Here is an 18,846-nt window from a genome sequence, read left to right as displayed (position 1 = left end):
TTCATGTCATGCGGCTTGCAGACTCGTAACAGTAGTATTTAAAGTTTATTGAAGGTGTTTGATCGTAACAATTCAGTTAATACATCTGTAAAATAAAGACATTTTTCTGTAGAACTCTTTGCATTGTCAGTTTATTGAAGGTGCTTGATCGTAACAATTTGGGAAAAATCAGTAAAATAATGGTACTTTTCTGCAGAACTCTAAATGAAAATTTCTGTAAAAATAATGTATTTGCACTTCATTTGAATTAGGATATTTTACTTTAATTTTCCGGTTTTTGTTTGGCAGCCATAGCTGCCAGTCATTTGCCATTTTTAAAAAATTTTTTATTACAGTGTAATGTTATGAATGCTTTCAAATTATTGACAATAAATAACTACAAAACAAAGGGATAGGGTTAAATATGTTAAGTATTTTAGATTGATTTGTTTTTTGCTTTTTGCTCTTTTTCTAACTGATGTTTGATTTTGTTTTTTAACATATTGGAATAAAGACAAATCAAGTTTAGTATCAATTGGAGAGTGATGAAGATTAAAAAGTGTTCAAATGATTTAAACCTGATGAGAAAAGTGAGCATAGCGTTAGTTCAGGCAGGCCACGAAGTCAAGCTCTGCCCAGAGAACATCAGCTGCTCTTAACACCAGCACCTATCAGGACCATCCCAGCTCCTCCTTTTCTGCTGTGTCTGATTTCACCTGTCTGTGCTGCTGCTCTCCCTGCCTTGGCTTTTCATATATGGACATGAAAGAGAGGGGAGGTGTGCTCTCCCCACAAAGCTTTAAACGTACTCACTTTAATCTGTCTTCATGGGACTGGAATGACTTCCCCTCCTCTTTCATTGTATTAGTATTGTATTGTTATTCTGTTGTATTTGTTTATTGTTGAGTGTTGTTTTTACTATCTGGTTAATTATAAGGTCACCTTGAGTAGTGCTGGGCGATATTGAAAATGATGATATCACGATAAAATATTTCATATAAGTCTATCGATAATTATCACAATAAATATCAAATCATTATTTCATTTAAAGGTGACATATCATGCAAAATCGACTTTTTAATGGTTCTCTACCTGAAATATGTGTCCCTGGCATGTCTACAAACTACGGAGCCCCTAAAGTGACATGTGCAGAATTTTTTTTTTGGAAAGTATCTCGTGAGCACCAGATACTTTCTCATGAGCACCAGATACTTTCTCATGAGCACCAGATACTTTCTCATGAGCACCAGATACTTTCTCATGAGCACCAGATACTTTCTCATGAGCACCAGATACTTTCTCATGAGCACCAGATACTTTCTCGTGAGCACCAGATACTTTCTCATGAGCACCAGATACTTTCTCATGAGCACCAGATACTTTCTCATGAGCACCAGATACTTTCTCATGAGCACCAGATACTTTCTCATGAGCACCAGATACTTTCTCGTGAGCACCAGATACTTTCTCATGAGCACCAGATACTTTCTCGTGCGCACCAGATACTTTCTCATGAGCACCAGATACTTTCTCATGAGCACCAGATACTTTCTCATGAGCACCAGATACTTTCTCATGAGCACCAGATACTTTCTCATGAGCACCAGATACTTTCTCGTGAGCACCAGATACTTTCTCATGAGCACCAGATACTTTCTCGTGCGCACCAGATACTTTCTCATGAGCACCAGATACTTTCTCGTGCGCACCAGATACTTTCTCATGAGCACCAGATACTTTCTCGTGCGCACCAGATACTTTCTCATGAGCACCAGATACTTTCTCATGAGCACCAGATACTTTCTCGTGCGCACCAGATACTTTCTCATGAGCACCAGATACTTTCTCATGAGCACCAGATACTTTCTCATGAGCACCAGATGCTTTCACGTGAGCACGAGAAAGTTTCACGTGAGCATGAGAAAGTTTCACGTGCGCACGAGATACCAAGTTAGCACTGGAGATCAACCAGTTTGGATCTAAAAATGACAGTACAGCAGTTAGTTGAGCTTTATTTCAACCTTGGGCTGCCTTGTATCTTGTTACATTTATATACGGACTGTTCAGTCTGCATTTATGAACTGTTTGTAATTTGTGAACCTCACTGCATTTGTGAATGGAATTTTTGAGACTGCAGGGCAATGTCTGTAACCAATCAGATGTCTCACTCCTATGCAGCCAATCATAGTGTAGATTCCAGGGTATGTGGTTGTGAAGCGATCCCTTCAGCCATGCCCGAGACCAGAGCGCACTGAGACCAGAGCGCACCGAGACCAGAGCGCACCGAGACCAGAACGCACCGAGACCAGAGCGCACCGAGACCAGAGCGCACCGAGACCAGAGCGTACCGAGACCAGAGCGCACCGAGACCAAGACTAGTCGATATCATCCCGCATTTAGGCAGTTATTTAATGAGGACTATGTTTGATCCTTTGTTACAATGGGTAGCCTATCTGCAAACGTTTTATCCTCAGCCTGTTACTGTATTATTGATCAGTCTGACGTTCGTTTACCTGCATATGAAAAGTGCTTTAATTCCTTTAATTTGAACATTATACTCAAGAACTGATTTAGCTTTGGTAGCTTTGGTAGTCTTTGGTAGTCTTCTCTTTGGCAAATCAAAGTGAACTTATTTTTATTGATCAGATATTATCTGTGGTAATAATACTGTTAAATGTTGTCACTAGATGGCGCCCTTGCTCTTTGTATTGTACTGTTCTGTCAAAGGTTACACTGTGCGTGCAGATGGTACGTCATCACACAGTATTTGCGCCCTGTTATGTTAATGAAGAGGAGAGCAGGAGAATATGTTTTATGCCAGGATATTAATGATGAAACCTCCTGTACGGCCTCAATAAATATGTCAAAGTCTAAAGAGTAGAGACTGACTCAAGCTTTGCTTATTCTCCACAGCAAGAAGACACCTGCGCACTCCAGTGCTTTACAAATACATTGAGCGATTTCCTAATCAGTGTTCTATTAGCTTTGATATACCAGCAGTGTAAAACGGACTTCAGCAAATCTGGACCAAGCATAAAACATCATCATGGTGTTAACATAATGGGTTAAAGGAATTAAAGCACTTTTCATATGCAGGTAAACGAACGTCAGACTGATCAATAATACAGTAACAGGGTGAGGATAAAACGTTTGCAGATAGGCTACCCATTGTAACAAAGGACCAAACATAGTCCTCATTAAATAACTGCCTAAATGCGGGATGATATCGACTAGTCTTGGTCTCGGTGCGCTCTGGTCTCGGTGCGTTCTGGTCCCGGTGCGCTCTGGTCTCGGGCATGGCTAAAGGGATCGCTTCACAACCACATACCCTAGAATCTACACTATGATTGGCTGATACTTTCTCGTGCGCACGAAAAAGTATCTGGTGCTCACGATAAAGTATCTGGTGCTCACGAGAAAGTATCTGGTGCTCACAAGAAAGTATCTGGTGCTCACGAGAAAGTATCTGGTGCTCACGAGAAAGTATCTGGTGCGCACGAGATACTTTCCAAAAAAAAATGTCTGCACATGTCACTTTAGGGCTCTGTAACAAACCCCCCGAGAATGAAAAAAAATCCATTCTGCCCCTGTTCTGATTTCTCCACCTTTCTGTAAATGTGTGCTGAAACCAGCCGTTTCAGTTTTTACTGTTTTTCATACGTAACAACAATATCCGTCTGTCACGGAGTCAGAGCTCGGAGCTTGTTCAGCCCATAGACTGTATAAAATACAACTCAACCCCTCCTCTGTTTTTCATTCCCTGCACACATGTGTGCTAACAAGGAGCTTAGGAGGGAGGCATGCTAGTTGTAGGCTGTCTTAATAAACACAAAGGTCGGTTTTACTCCCCACGTCTGCAGATTTGAAGATCTAGTGGATGATTTTTATTTATCATGGATAAGTGCTAGCGCTAGTTTGCATAGCCACATAGCTACATGTTCGTAGCTGTGTACCAAGACACACGTCTACATACTGACAAATAAAACAACAAGAAACACTAAATCTGTGACCAATCCTTCAGAAAGGTCCTGCTGCGGGCGGATCAGATTCTGGATCAGATTCAGAGGGTTGAAGTAATGCGAGTCTGTGAGCAGCCGTGTATATTCAGCCAACATGTAAACATTAGATCAACGTGCTGGACAGCCGAGGCCACATCCACTTCCTGAGGGGGCGTGGTCAGAGAGAAAACAGAGTGTTCTGAGCAGGGCTGAAGAAGAGGGTTTTTCAGGCAGACCAAAATCTGATTTCAAAGTGTTTTTTGAAGCATAAACTTTAAAAGATGTTTTGGGACCTCTTAGACCAATATATATTGATGAGAAAAGTGTGATATGTCCCCTTTAAATGTAAAGTCAGATTTTTGCTCCTGAGTGAAAGTTGAAGAAGACAGTTTGTTAGTTTGTATCTGGATTTAGTTTCTGATGAACTTCTTGAATCCATCATTTCTGACGGTGTTAACAGGAAGCAGGTCTTTAATGTCAGATGAGATTTTTGTGAAGTTTCAGTTTGTAGATTCTTATTTTTCTCAAATTAAGCTTATTTCCATAATTTGATTTAAATTTACAACAAATATATATCAAATTGTCTCCTGTGTATCAGTTTATAGAGTATTGTTTTGAGTTGTGCTCTCCCCTTTAAGATTACTAAGGGTTACAGAGTGATGTTTCCCACAGTGTAGTGAATGCATCACGTTTATTATCCTACGGTCGTGTTGGACATTAAACGTGTTCACAGCAGAAGTTGTCTCTGTGCTCTTCCTTTACCCACATCCTGGAAGTAGATTTAATGAAGTGTATGAAGTTAATAGTTAACTCAGAGTTGACTCAGTGTCAGACTAACGACTCTGCTTTGAGCTGCTAGGTTTTGAGTTTTCTTCAGTGTTGCTGTTGCTCGTTTCAGCTGTGTTTACATTCTGCTCCAAACGTCTTTAAGCCCCGCCTACCTCTCATCCCGCAACATGATTGGCTGTTCAATGCTGTCTTCTTCTTCTGTCTAATGTTAGGTGGCAACTAATGTTTAAGGATCATTAGCGCCCCCCTTCCAGTGGCTGGGGGGTGTAATTACAGGTTTATTTATATCAAATTTGTATTGAACGTTTGTCATATTTATATTGAGAATAACTATATCGTGATAATTATTGTTATCGAATTATCGCCCAGCACTAACCTTGAGTGTCCAGAAAGACACCTATAAATAAAATGTATTATTATTATTATTATTATTATTATTATTATTATTATTATTAAACTTATAATGGCACACTGTAATCCCTGTTTAAACACATATTAAAAGACAGGCACCAGAAGCAGAACATGAAAGTGTGCACTTCTTATAGACACACAGTCAGAGAAAGGCAGCTAAAACAGGTCGACCTGTTCTGACTTAGTCTAACAAACTCTACCACAGTCTTGATCCTCCTTTAAACTATTTCATTATGTTTGATACAACTGTGCTACAACATTATTCTGCAAAGACAGAAGTGTGAGGGGTGAGTTGTGAGTGTTATATGAAACAAAACTTTCTTCCTGTGTGGAGCGAGCTCAGTCTGTTTCATACAGACAGTGGACAACAGCAGATGAGCTTTGTGGTTCTCAAACAATCATGGTTTCACTTCTCTTTATGCTAAATTTGGGCAGCGCTGCAGTCACCCCACACATGAATGAATTTTTAGTTTAAACCTGTTAAGAAGATCCTGTTAAGCATACTGAAGTGAAGTTAAAACCACCACCAGTACTGACTACTCCTCCTGATTGCTCTACTAAGTCCAACAACCCCTAGCACCACCATTCATATACACACAAATCCTACCTAAACTAGAGTATTCTATCATCTCTGCTGTGATGTGCATGCTTTACAAGCAATTCCTCAAAACTATCAGGACCTATTGATCAAGAATATGTCAGGGGTTGAAAAGTGAAAAGGAGAGTAAGATGAGAATTGGGGAGATGACTCACCTTTTTGCTGCTCCATGTTGCTGTTAGTGTCTCCAGAGTTCTGAGGAAGGCCTACAAACCAGGAGGACATTCCTCCTGGAGTCACTGGTGAAAGGCAGTCAGAGCAGAGATCCAGCACAAAGAGGAGGCGTGGACTCTGCAGTCATCCTGCACAGAGAGCAAGCATCAGTCAACTGACTGTCATGGCTCACTGGAGCAGCACATAAATACGTTCTACCATTCAGAAAAAATCATATGTATACTCTGAGTTACAGAGGAGGAGCTCTGTCTCCAATACAGGTAGATCAGTATTGATAACTATGTTTACCTATGGAAAATATCATCACATCTAATGTAGGAAACAATGGTTGTGATGATGAGGAAGGCATGATCATGAAAACCAGCAGAGGGCACTCTAACAGAACATTTCACAATCCTTTCAGCACTGTCTGTTCTCTGAGTGCCTCTGCATAGTGTTTGTTTAGTTGCTTTCTAAAGGTCAATTTTTACTCTTAGTACTAAACTCACAGTAATAATTTTGACCCCTGCAAATGGGTGGCAGTCTCAAATATCCCTCATCGCACACTCCCCATGTACTGCCCATCTATGCCGATGATACCCAGCTCTACATCTCCACAAAAACCACCACTCCTGTCATTCTTTCCACCCTCACATTCTGCCTTACTGACATAAAATACTGCAAACAGCAACTTCCTCAAACTTAACTGCAATAAATCTGAAATCATCCTCATTGGCCCCAAAACTTTCCTCCCCTCCACCCAGAACTTCTCACTGAGCATAGATAGTCACACAGTCACACCCTCCCCAGTAGTCTGTAACCTCAGCATCATCCTCGACCCCACTCTCTCCTTCAAACTGCACATCAAAAACATATCCAAAACATCCTTCCGCCTCCGTAACATCACTTGACTCATCCACGCCTTCATAACCTCCAAACTGGACTACTGCAACAGCATCCTTTACAGCCTTCCCTCTACTGTACTGACCTCCAAAAATGACCATATGCTCAGCTGCCCAGCTACTCACCCATCCCTGCTCTAGAGCCCACATCACACCCATCCTTCAGCACCTCCACCAAATCCCCAAAGCTACTTCAAAATCCTGCTCCTCACCTACAAAGCCCTTAATGACCTCGCCCCCTCATACCTGACCAACCTCCTCAAACGCCACTCTCCATCTCGCCGCCTCAGATCATTGGATGCCAACTTCCTGACCCACATCACCAAGACCAAGCCCGGCACCTTGGGGGACAGAACCTTTGACATCACTGTCCAACTCTCTGGAACTCGCTCTCTCCAAAAAAACGCTTTCCACGTTTCCCACTCCACCCACTACTATCCCCTCAATAAAGGCACTGCAAGCCCAAAATAATCTTTGTAATAAAAGGTGCATATTCATTAGGGATGTAAGGATATATCACAAGAAGGTCAAAAATGATACAAATAAGGGTGGATTAAAATCCATTCAACAACATTTGTATCTGGATATTATTTTTAAACAGTAGAGGGCGCTTTCTGTATTATACTCGGCTTGTTCAACATCATGAAGTCTCTTGCTGCTCTCTCGTCACTCGCTGAGTGGAGGTGTTGCAACTTTAAAGCATGTTTCAGAATCAGCTGACTGAAGGTGTTGATCACAGTGGAGACGCTCAGCTGGGGGCTGCAGCTGAGTGACAGGTCTCCACGAGCGCTTTTTGTCTCCAACGCCGGACTGATTCTGACCCAGTGGCGCTCCCGGCTGACACCTGACCGCGTTCACATGCTTCTTTTTCTCAATAAGAAGGAGAAAACTGGACACTGAGTCCAAAATCTGATCCTGTTCAGTTGTCCTGTTGCAGTAAATCCACATGTTGTAGTCTGAGTCTTCACTCTATGACCATGAGTCCACAGAGATTATTTATAAGCTGCTCCTCACGTTGATGTTCAGTGTGTTAACATTTTGAACACCTCAATATAATCGTAGCTGTTTAATACTGTCAGTAATATTCACTGTGTCAGGAAGGAACATTTGATTTAGGGGAAAAAACATATTTGTCATTATTTTTGACATGAAAAACATTTTTTTTTTTTTTAATGATTAAACGATAATTGATCGTTAACATTTCCAAAGATCGATCACTGAAAATACTTGAGATTCACATCCCTAATTTAAAGAGATTGACCTTATTTGTTTTAATATTTAATACTTTAATTTGGGAATTGTTCACTTTCCATTTCTCTATAATTGTTCTGAAATTTTCCAACAAGGTATTTTTGAACGGTGATTTTATTTTTATTTTCAAGGTGCTGAAAAAAAGTGTGCAGTGGTTTTATTTGAGATACAACACACCTTCAAAATGAAAAAGGATGACTTTGTTTACAAAGAAATATAAAAGAACAAATATATATCCCAACTGTCCATATCTGAGAATTAAAATAAAATAAGTTATTTAAATTTTGAGTTCAATCCAGTTTTCTTGAAAATCGTTAGAGAATCGTGAGTGAATCGTATCGTGAACCAAAAATCAGGATTCAAAACGAATCGAATCGTGGGTTGAGTGTATCCTTCCATCCCTAATATTCATATATAGAACGTGTATTGTAATTGTTATCATGTGCCCTAGTTTTGAAATCAGATAACACAATAAAACACTATCACAAACAGTGGGTGTGCAAGCCAACCCTCCATCACAGCTGGACAATCATTGTCATGCGTTACAATGGAAGCTGTGCAGGTTTGAATTACATGAGCCAGACTGTGGTGAAAGTGGAAAGTTGAGCATTTAGCTGATGATGATGATTCATCACTACCTCTCTGAAAGGTCATGCAGTGAGTGCAACATCACACTGAGGGCACTGAGGATGGAAGAAAACTGTACGCAACAGAGTTCAAGTGCAAATAAATAGTCCATGAAAACAGAAGTGTTCTCTTTTTCAGAGCGAGTTCAACCTGTTTGTTTTCTTTCTGAACACACTGCTGCGTTATCTGTTTGTTTTTTTATCCTGGCACACAGATTCATGTATGTGTGTGTGTGTGTGTGTATGTGTGTGTGTGTGTGTGTGTGTGTGTGTGTGTGTGTGTGTGTGTGTCTGTACCAACATCAGAAGATGGTATGACAAATGGCAATACAGTAAAGCAGTGACTCACTGAAAGTTATTCTGGCTGCAGAAACGGCAGACAGCAGTGAGCGGGCTGCAGCGCACAGACTTGTTTTGAAAAATCAGTGCCTCTGTCTGGAGAGAACAGCAGCGGAATGAGGTTCACCAGGGCAAAGTGAAAACACTGACTTCTTCACAGTTCACGCCTGTTTCAGAGGAATAAGCTGGATGTGCTCAGTGGATGCAGAGGGATCGGTTTGTTTTCCTCTGCTGACAGCGTCCACGCAGCAGATCTGCTCTGTGCCGCGTAAGGACGCTTGTTGCGCTCTTGGTTCGGGTCCAAACAGCAGACTATAGAAACATTATCACAGCACAGGGATTGTTTGTCCAGCTCACCACATTGCTCGAGGAGTCCTGAGGGCCTCACGACACGTTTCACGGCTTTAAATCCTCCACAGAAGTAGACACAGGACACGGTCTAACGTTTCACTGGAGGACTTCCTGATTCCACGAGACAAAAACTTTCCAATTCAGGACGCACCAGCCGCACGCGACGTCAAGTTAAGAGTGGGCAGCAGGTGTACTTCCGGTACAAACTTTCAAAATAGAGTTAAGTCTTCAACGCCTCCTCAATACCAAAGATACGGATTTCAAAATAAAATGTAGCAGTACAAAATGAGGAAGACCTTTCAACAACAACAACAACACAACTGAGAGACGAGGAAATCAAATCAAGACTGAAGAGGTAGATACAATCAAAAAATCACTGTTTGGGGAGGATACAACACAACTCTAAAGAGATCTAAAGCTGTACAATCAAGGAAGATACTTTATTAAAAGTTAACTTTAAACTTTTTAAATCTGGCTTTAATTTGGGCTGCATTATTATAATCATTGTTTTAGCTACATTTGTATGGAGAGAATATTGTGTCTTTAATATGCAATCAAAAATAATGGATTTGAGAACAAAAAACAATTTTGCAAACAAAATTATGATTTGAAAAATATGAAATAATGCTATGAATAAAGGAAATATATTTGTGATTAAAAATGTATCTTTATAAATCCACTCTTTTTTTGTTACAAACAAAATTATTATTCTCACGAACCACAGATTCGTTTGCGTTTCCAGTTTTTGCGTTTGCGTTTCCAGTTTTTGCATTTGCGTTTCTACATAACTGTCATGGGCGGGACCTCCCCTGAGAGATGCAAGAAGCCTCCTGATTGGCGGAGGTCCCGCCCATGACAGTTATGTAGAAACGCAAATGCAAAAACTGGAAACGCAAACGAATCTGTGGTTCGTGAGAATAATAATTTTGTTTGTAACAAAAAAAGAGTGGATTTATAAAGATACATTTTTAATCACAAATATATTTCCTTTATTCATAGCATTATTTCATATTTTTCAAATCATAATTTTGTTTACAAAATTGTTTTTTGTTCTCAAATCCATTATTTTTGATTGCATATTAAAGACACAATATTCTCTCCATACATTTGTTTATCTACTGAAGCGTGTAGCGTTCACATGAGAAAAAAAAAAATCTGTTCTGTTTTTATGAATTAAAAAAAATTCCTCTGTTTTTCTGAATTAACCATAGACAGTATAAAATATGGACGTAGTATCCGTGACGTCACCCATCTGTTTCTGAAGAGCTGTTTTGAGGCCAATCGGCGGCGGCAGCCATATTGCTGTTGTCGAGCGATTGTGACGTAAAGAGGCGGGCTTTGAGCCTCCTAGCCAACAGCTACAGTGTTCCCGCCTGTCAATCAAGTCAGCTGTGCCTCTCATTGGAAGACTTGTGATCTAAATTCACCCCCATACAGTGTGTGCCAATGGAGAAATAAGCTATCCAGTCTACACTTGATTTTTGAACCAGGCTGTAAACATGTTTATTTCTGCTGTAAAGATCGTCTTTTTTGAATTGGTGTGTATGTGGTTTCCTGTACTTCCGGAGCCAGTCTCAAGTGGATCCTTGATGAACTGCAGTTTTTAGCACTTCCTCATAGGACTCATATTTATAGACCGGAGGTTGCCGCTTGGAATTAGTGAGTTAATTATCTTGGAATTATGAGAAAAGTTTTTGTAAATAAAAAAAATATCTGCTCTGTTTTTCTGAATTAACGACATACCTCTATAGTAAAATCCCAACAGCACGTCAAGGCCACACAAGGAAGTAAACATGCCCTGGTTGTTCAGTTTAATGCAGTTTTATTTTGCTCTGTGTTTAAGACATTGGGAGATAGTAGTGTCTCTAAGTAACATAGATGGTATTGTGATTACCTTGACAATGTTGCACAGGCACCTGAGGACTGCGGCTGTTTAGACATAAGGCCCGTTCTGAGAAAACAGAGCAGATTTTTTTTTTATTCAGAAAAACAGAACACTTTCTCATAATTCTGAGATAATTAACTCGTTAATTCAGAAAAACAGAGCAGATTTTTTTTTCTCATGTGAATGCAATACGCTTCAGTATTTATCTTAATTATTTATATATCTATTTATTTTTTGTACTTGTCTGATCTTTTTAACTCTAACTTATTCTAAACCTTTTCTTTCCACTCTTACCCATTTTATTAATTTTACTGTATTTGATTTTACATTATTTTTAAGTATTTTATTTATGATCATGTCTTTTATTATTTTACAATTTCTGTTGTTTTCATTCTCGGTGAAGCACTTTTGGCTGCATGCTTGTATGTATGAACGGTGCTTCATAAATTAAGTTGAATTGAGAATAAGTTCTCTTTTTGAGAACCATCTGAATAAATATGTTAGCATTTTAGAATAAAGTCAACATGTCCAAAAAAGAGTTTGAGTTATTGTTTTTTTCATCAGTTTTTAAACTCCTTGTACATCTGGAACCAATCCCTCTTCTTTTTTGCCCTTAGTCCATTAGTCTTTTGTGAGATGACAGATTGTTTAAAAATGGGGCAATTTTAGAGAAACAAGACAGAGGAAACTAGATTTTTATGATAAAAATTGGACTGTCTGATGAAGTCCCAGATGAATTGTTTGTAAGAGGATCACAGCCCATGTTGACATTAGTCTTTGTTTCAAACTTCATTTCTCTGCTAAACTGCAGCTTTTGCTTACCTTGGTCACCAGCCAATCACAGAGTTGAGACAGAGAGAAACATCCATCAAATTCAGACCCTGGGTAATTTAGAGGAGCATGTTTTTTGGACTGTGGGTACCACAAGGAGGCCACAGCTGAAACCCAAAAAAGGAGCCTGCTGTAAGTCCACAGCCCTAACCCCTGCACCACTGTTTTCATTCATTATGATAATAATCATGTTAAAGCTCCTGTGAGGAGTTTTTATCTGGTCATGAAACCAACTGAAATTAATACTGATGTCTCTTTATAAAGCAGAAGAGGCTATCAGCAACAAGACCGACAGTTACTACATTGTCATTGTTTATTCCTGAAACAATCGCTGCAGGGTAAGAGTCAGATGACATGATCTACTGCACCCTTGAAAAACAGCCTTTTCTGCATTTTCCATGATAAAGATTCTCATTGTTCAATACATGTGACTTTTTATATAAACCATGAAGAGATTGTTTGCTTAATTACACGTCCAGAACAGATTCAGGAAAAGATAGGTGCTGCTTTGTCCACAGGATTGCAAAATGAAACCAAGCCACAAGTTCCTTATAGGAGCTTTAATGACATCACTGAGTGCCAACATTATCTATGAAATGAGAAAAAAATATTATTGCATTGTCATTTCAAATCTTTATCCAACAGTACAAACGTGAGGAAAAACTTGAATCGCAGAAAAAAACACTCTTACAATTTAACATTTTTCTTTAATTTGATGCTTTTAGCTCTAAATGTGAAAACTCACCTGGATTAGCAGTGGTCTACACTATGTACACTATCTATCTCATTGTGTTCCACCTCTCCCCCAACACTTCAGCTGTCAGTGTGCTGGAAACACTCACTGAGAAACTTTGTGGTGAAAAAGACGAATCCCTGTTCACCATGCACAGAGATATCACACACACACACACACACACACACACACACACACACACACACACAGAGAGAGAGAGAGACACGCAGACTAAGTGACTTTAATATTTTTATTCAGAGTTTCTGTTTAAATACAAACTAATGTGAGAAAAAGCAGACAGATCTTTTGTCCATGTGTGATGATAAAAAACACCAAAACAAATTGGTAAAAAATGACAGTGATAACAAAAAAGATCACGTTGACTCTATATAAAATAAAGTAATATCTTATCTTATCCATGCAACATTGCACCACTGCTGCTGGTCCAGCACTAAAATGCTAACATCCAGGTGAATGTTACCTCATCAGAGACAGTAGACACAGGTCCTGTCAGTATGTTGAAAGGTTAAATTAAGTGTATCTGAATTTATCAAGAAAGTGACAGTCTAACCCTCACATGTTAAATCCTATCAGTGCTGATTAATTAGCATGTTTTAAGCCTATTACTCTAATGAATGCTCTCATGCTGAGGGACACCATGGATCATCCACGTGACAGAAAAACAACTTCTTCTTCACCTGCTAGTCCTGTTTAGTAAAAAATATTTAGACCCTGGTCTCTGAGGTTAATCTGACAGACTTTCTGGTAGAAAGAAAAGATACAGTAGTTCAGTCATCATTAAAGCACAATAAAAGAAGGTGACCTTCAGGAAAAATGTTAGACCTGTATGAGAACTGGTAGGAGTTTATTCATACTTTTGAGCATTTGAAAAGTCCAAATGTCATGAATATAATAAAAATGTCAAGAAAAAAAAAAAAGTCCAAATGATGAGGATAAAGGTGAAATGTAAAAATGTTGATTTTAAGGCTGAAATGTTGAAATTCTTCGGGAAATGTGAAAATATTAGAAATATGAGTGTTGTTAAAATGTCATTACATCTATAATGAGGCCAAATTTCCAACCTCTTAAAAACTTGAGAAAATGAAAAAAAAATGTTAAAGTCAAAAATAAAATCAGCAAGTTTAAATATTGGTATCAAAGTTGAATTTAAAAAAAAAGTGAAAATGTCAAAAGTTGAATCCGAGAGGAAAATGTTAAAATGAAACTGAAACTTTCAGCATTACTTCCAGTTTTACAAACATGACACTGCTGAAGTTTTAGAACTTCACTCTCAAAATGTAATCACTTGAACTCTAATTTCTGTCTTTGTGTAGAACGTTTCTTCAATCATTTTGGAGATGGTGCGGTTGTCGTAGGTGCTTGTATTGGAGAGGAGGTTTAAACATGTCTGTGTGAAGAACATTTATTTTAGTCACTTACAGGCCAACAGGGACTCTCGGCAAGACAGTTCCCACAAAGAGAAACAGACCACAAATTCAGAAATGATGCAAATCAAAAAATATAACATGCAAAAGTACAAAAAAATGCAACAAGAAAAGACTGCAAATAACAAACCTTAGTAAAAGCTGTGTTAAGATCGACTGCACAGTGACAAGGACGAGGCAGGGAACCTGTTGCTTACATGACCACAGGGGATAACGTTAAAACTGCAGTCCCCAGGAGATATGCAGCAAACATGACCTATGCTCTGACACAGAGACCTGAGCAGGGTTTTTTTAGGTGAAGCCCCGAGGGACAAGGAGCTGCAGAAGTCGCGTCAGACTTTTTTGCATGCACTTTTGAATCGTCATCATTTCTGAGTTTGCTCCCTATGCTTGCGTTTGCTCTTGTCAGCCATGTGACTTAGAGCAAAATGAAAAAAAAACACACTATACAGGAAACACAAACAAGTAAGGAGATCAAAAAGGGGAGTTAAAAACAGGTTCAAGGATCTGATTTTAACACTTCAGAACAAGACAAATGACAGAACATAGGGCACAACCCAGCAGACAGTGAGCCTCGGATAAGAGACTGACCAATACTGTTCCCAGCATCACCTGGCAGAGGTCAAAGGTCACTGAACACCAGAAGAAGAGGACGTTTACATCTACAAGAGAGTACATCTTTATACAGAGACAGGGTTACAACCTTCAACCAAAGACAGCAAATATAAGACACTATGTAATGACACCTTTGTCACAAGTGAGTGATCGTCTCACGTGGTCTACACTCTAAAGATCGTCCTCACGCTGATCTGGACAACATGAGCAGGACTGAGGACAGAGGACAGTGTGTGAGGGGTGAAGATGTGTGTTGTCCTTTTGTTTCACTGGACTGTCTCACAGAGTTTCACTGAGTTTGATGGTCACTGCTTTCACCTCCGAGTACTCGGCCAGAGCGTACTCCCCCCTAAAAGCAAAGAGACAGCACAGGAGGAGGGTCAGGGGATACACAGCCAGCAGGAAACACAGCAGAATATCATATCTGAAGAGAGAGTGAAGGTTCTTACAGCTCACGTCCGTTTCCTGACATCTTATATCCTCCAAAAGGAGTCTGAGCATGAAGAGCGTTGTAGCAGTTTATCCTGCACAGAGAGGGAGACACAAACGGGGATCAGTGTGTGGGTTCATTGATTATCAGATCAGTTATCTGTTAGAGGAATAACTCTGATACTTTCAAACATGCAGGATGTTTTAAATATAGCTGGGGTCTAAATGAGTCATAGTTTCTGAACTTTTTTGTAACGCATCAGGAGTTTTTCAATCAACTACAACTTAAAGCATATGCTATCACGCTGGATCAGAGCCGATTGACTTGTAGTTTTCCTCTTTGCCACAGATGGACAACTTTTTATTCATCAAGTCTTTATTCTAAACATCTGACAACATCACAGAAAGGAGCCCTGCTGAATTTACACCAGGAAAAAGAGATCAATCATAAAAGGCTCAGCTTAAATAAAAAAATAAAAAATATGAATATGAAAAATATTCATGAGAGTAAAACTCAAAACTATGAAATGATACTTTGAGTCATAATTATAAAACCAAAACCACAAGATATTAAGTCATAAATATGAGACAAAAAAGGCAAATCCAATAAAAGTGGTCATATTTGTGAGATAAGTCACAATTATGAGATCATTATGATTACTAATATAAAAATAAGAAAAGACAAAATATATATATTTAAGATAAAAATCAAAGCCATGAAGTTGCAAGTCATAATGATAAGACAGGAAGCCATAAATGTGAGATACTGAATAGAAACAAGAGGAAATAAAATAAAGAGGTTGAAATGATGAGATAAGAAGTCAAAAAATAAAGACAAAAATGACTTATCACTTATCAATTCAAATTGTTATTTCATAACTATGGCTCACTATCACATAATTATGACTTTTTATTCTAATCATTTAAATGATATCCTATAACTATGACTTTTTTATGATAGTAATGAGGACTTCAATGTAATAACTTTTTGCCTTTAATTTTGAGGTACTATCTCATCACTCATTGGTATGACTTTTTAGACTTTTTATTTCATTTTGTCTCAACATTATAACTTTTAATCAACTTATATATATATATATATATATATATATATACATACACATATATATATATATACGATATCATGATATTATGATGACTCTCATCTCATATTTGTACTTTTATTATGTCATAATTACAAGTCTCAACTTTAAAAAATTTTTTTTTATATTTGTTACTTTTTGTACAGAATGTTGACTTTTTTATTCCATCCTTTTTATTTTTATCTGATAGTTAAATTTTAATCTCATTATTGTTTCTTTTTTATCACATGGTTCTGAATTCTCAAGATATCAACTGGACTTTATATATTTGTTTGTTTGTTTGTTTGTTTGCTTGTTTTTTTTCCATACAGATTTAGTTGTCACTTTTTTTCTTGACCAGTGGAAAACACTGATGAAATATTATTTGAGTATTGAAAGGACCATATCGGAGGACAGAAATAAAGGAAAACTATTTGACAGTATGTGGAGCAAGATTTATGAATCTCTGTAGACGAGAAAAGCCACAAAGTCACCTGAGTATTATAAACATTAAGGAACCCCCCTCAAACTTGTTGTATTAGCGCAAGTGTGTGTGTGTGTGTGTGTGTGTGTGTGTGGGGTGGGTATTGGTGTTGGTGTTGGTGTTGGTGTTGGTGTGAGTCTATATGTTGGTGAAGGTGTATGGTGGACAAGTGTAAACATGTCAGAGTGGGTGTAAGGTATACCCACTACCTGTGAGATCAAATTAACATAACTGTAATGTGAATGAACAACACAGAATCTATTAAATGAAATTTGGTTTCTTTGTTTTATTTTTGTCTTTTGCTTGTTTGTTGTGGTTTTATTTTTATTTTATTTTTAATTATTTGGAATCAAGATGATTAATTATTTGAATCACAGGATGTACTGATGTATTTGGACCTGCTCACTCAATAAAATAAATTATATAAAAAAAAATTAAAAAAAAACACTTTTTTTCCTTGACCAGTGGAGATTGGCTTCCACAGAGACAGAGAGGATTTTTTTAAATCCATAAACATACATGAAATCACTCTCTGCAAACTAAGCCCTCAGACTTTGTTAAAAGAATGTTGTTAGCAGCTGCCTCGATTGTTTTGTTTGTTCTGTTTTGTAACTTTGGTGATTAAATTCTGTATTCTGTATTCTTTGAGGTGATCTGAGAAAATAGACATGACCCAAACACATCAGCAAGAACTACTGGAGTTTTTTCATTCCAAGTCCAATTAGGTTTAAACTCAGCAGAAAATCCCAGGAGTTGGCTGGATTAGCATCAGGGATAGAGTATTATCCTTTGCGTTTGTTCAATAATGTTGTTAGAAAAAAAACCTATCCATCTTTTTTAAGGAATAATGAAAACAGAAAACACATGTGTGCCCGTTTCTCCCCCTCTGTCTGCTGTCAGTGCTGTGTCAGGGACTCACCAGACAGTGCCAGTCTCCAGGGCTGCAGACACAGACAGAGCTCTGTCCATGCTGGTTGTGAAGACTGCGGACACCAGGCCATACTTTGAGCTGTTTGCTCTCTCTATGACCTCCTGCTGGCTCTTAAAGCTGAATATACACTGAACAGGACCAAAGATCTGACAGGAGGACACAGATATAACATTAATACCACATTTAGGACAGAAAGATACAGCTCTGTTAGTGAAGGCAATGCATAATGACAATAATGACACACAGTGATGTGACGTCAAGGTAAAGATGGTGACACTGTAATCAAAGCTACCCTGGTGTCAGCTGATAAAAGAAGAGCTGTGTATAAGTCTTTACTCTCAGTTTACAATCCAGGCGCACAGTTCATGATCAGTGCCAGATTATAGAGTGACAGATTCATAATCTCAGCCCATTGATTTGCATTCTGTGGGCACAGTATTCTACACATACTTTCTTTCCTCAGAGAATAAGGAACGGAACAAGTCCAAGGCAACCACATCCACCGAGGAAGTCCAAGGGTCCTCCTAACCCATTCAGTGTACATTATCACTCACGGAGATCATCTCATTTCTGTACTATCAATCAATCAATCAGACTTTATCTATAAAGCACTTTTCAAACTATGACATTGTAACACAAAGTGCTGTACAGAAAAACAACTTCAAATAGAATAAATTAAGAAATGATCCCACCCCCAGCCCCGACTCCAAACACACCCCACAATACTAAAGTTAAGAACACAATATATGCAACAATAGTAATAAAAACAATACAAATATAATACATCAATAAAATAAAAAAGAAGTTGCTGAATGAACTGAGGAAACACTCTCATGATATCTTAATGAGGAAAGGCTGGAGGAAACATAAGATGTTAAAACTCAGCACAGGAAATTCAACTCACCAAAATAAAATATATTAATAAGATAATAAAACACTAAAATATGAAACCATTAAATGAAAATAAGATGCTTTACTTACAAAATAAAATAAATAAATACATAAATAAATAAA

The 18,846-nt window shown here is 38.3% G+C and overlaps 2 protein-coding genes across 3 annotated transcripts in view; both read right to left on the bottom strand.

Annotated features, from left to right (window-relative positions):
* Positions 1 to 9,570, bottom strand: part of lrrk1 (leucine-rich repeat kinase 1) — a 102,635-nt gene extending 93,065 nt beyond the window's left edge. Inside the window, exons 1-2 of one of the 2 annotated variants that reach the window (XM_034680522.1) lie at positions 9,404 to 9,570; positions 5,931 to 6,077 (exon numbers count right to left, since the gene is read on the bottom strand). In XM_034680522.1, the coding sequence (XP_034536413.1) occupies positions 5,931 to 6,000 (70 nt within the window). In that variant the 5' untranslated portion in view covers positions 6,001 to 6,077; positions 9,404 to 9,570. The remainder of the gene's footprint in view (positions 1 to 5,930; positions 6,078 to 9,403) is intronic. The other variant, XM_034680521.1, reaches the window with a different exon arrangement.
* A 3,512-nt stretch (positions 9,571 to 13,082) lies between these two features.
* The window catches only part of aldh1a3 (aldehyde dehydrogenase 1 family, member A3), a 38,860-nt gene continuing 33,096 nt past the window's right edge, over positions 13,083 to 18,846 (bottom strand). Inside the window, exons 11-13 of the mRNA XM_034680571.1 lie at positions 17,821 to 17,978; positions 15,356 to 15,430; positions 13,083 to 15,255 (exon numbers count right to left, since the gene is read on the bottom strand). Coding sequence (XP_034536462.1) covers positions 15,186 to 15,255; positions 15,356 to 15,430; positions 17,821 to 17,978 — 303 coding nt within the window. The 3' untranslated portion in view covers positions 13,083 to 15,185. The remainder of the gene's footprint in view (positions 15,256 to 15,355; positions 15,431 to 17,820; positions 17,979 to 18,846) is intronic.

The sequence above is a fragment of the Notolabrus celidotus genome, chromosome 3, assembly GCF_009762535.1.
Source record: "Notolabrus celidotus isolate fNotCel1 chromosome 3, fNotCel1.pri, whole genome shotgun sequence".
Lineage (NCBI taxonomy): Eukaryota > Metazoa > Chordata > Actinopteri > Labriformes > Labridae > Notolabrus > Notolabrus celidotus.
The sequence above is the reverse complement of the archived record's forward strand: the minus strand, read 5'-3'. Positions and strand labels throughout refer to the sequence as shown.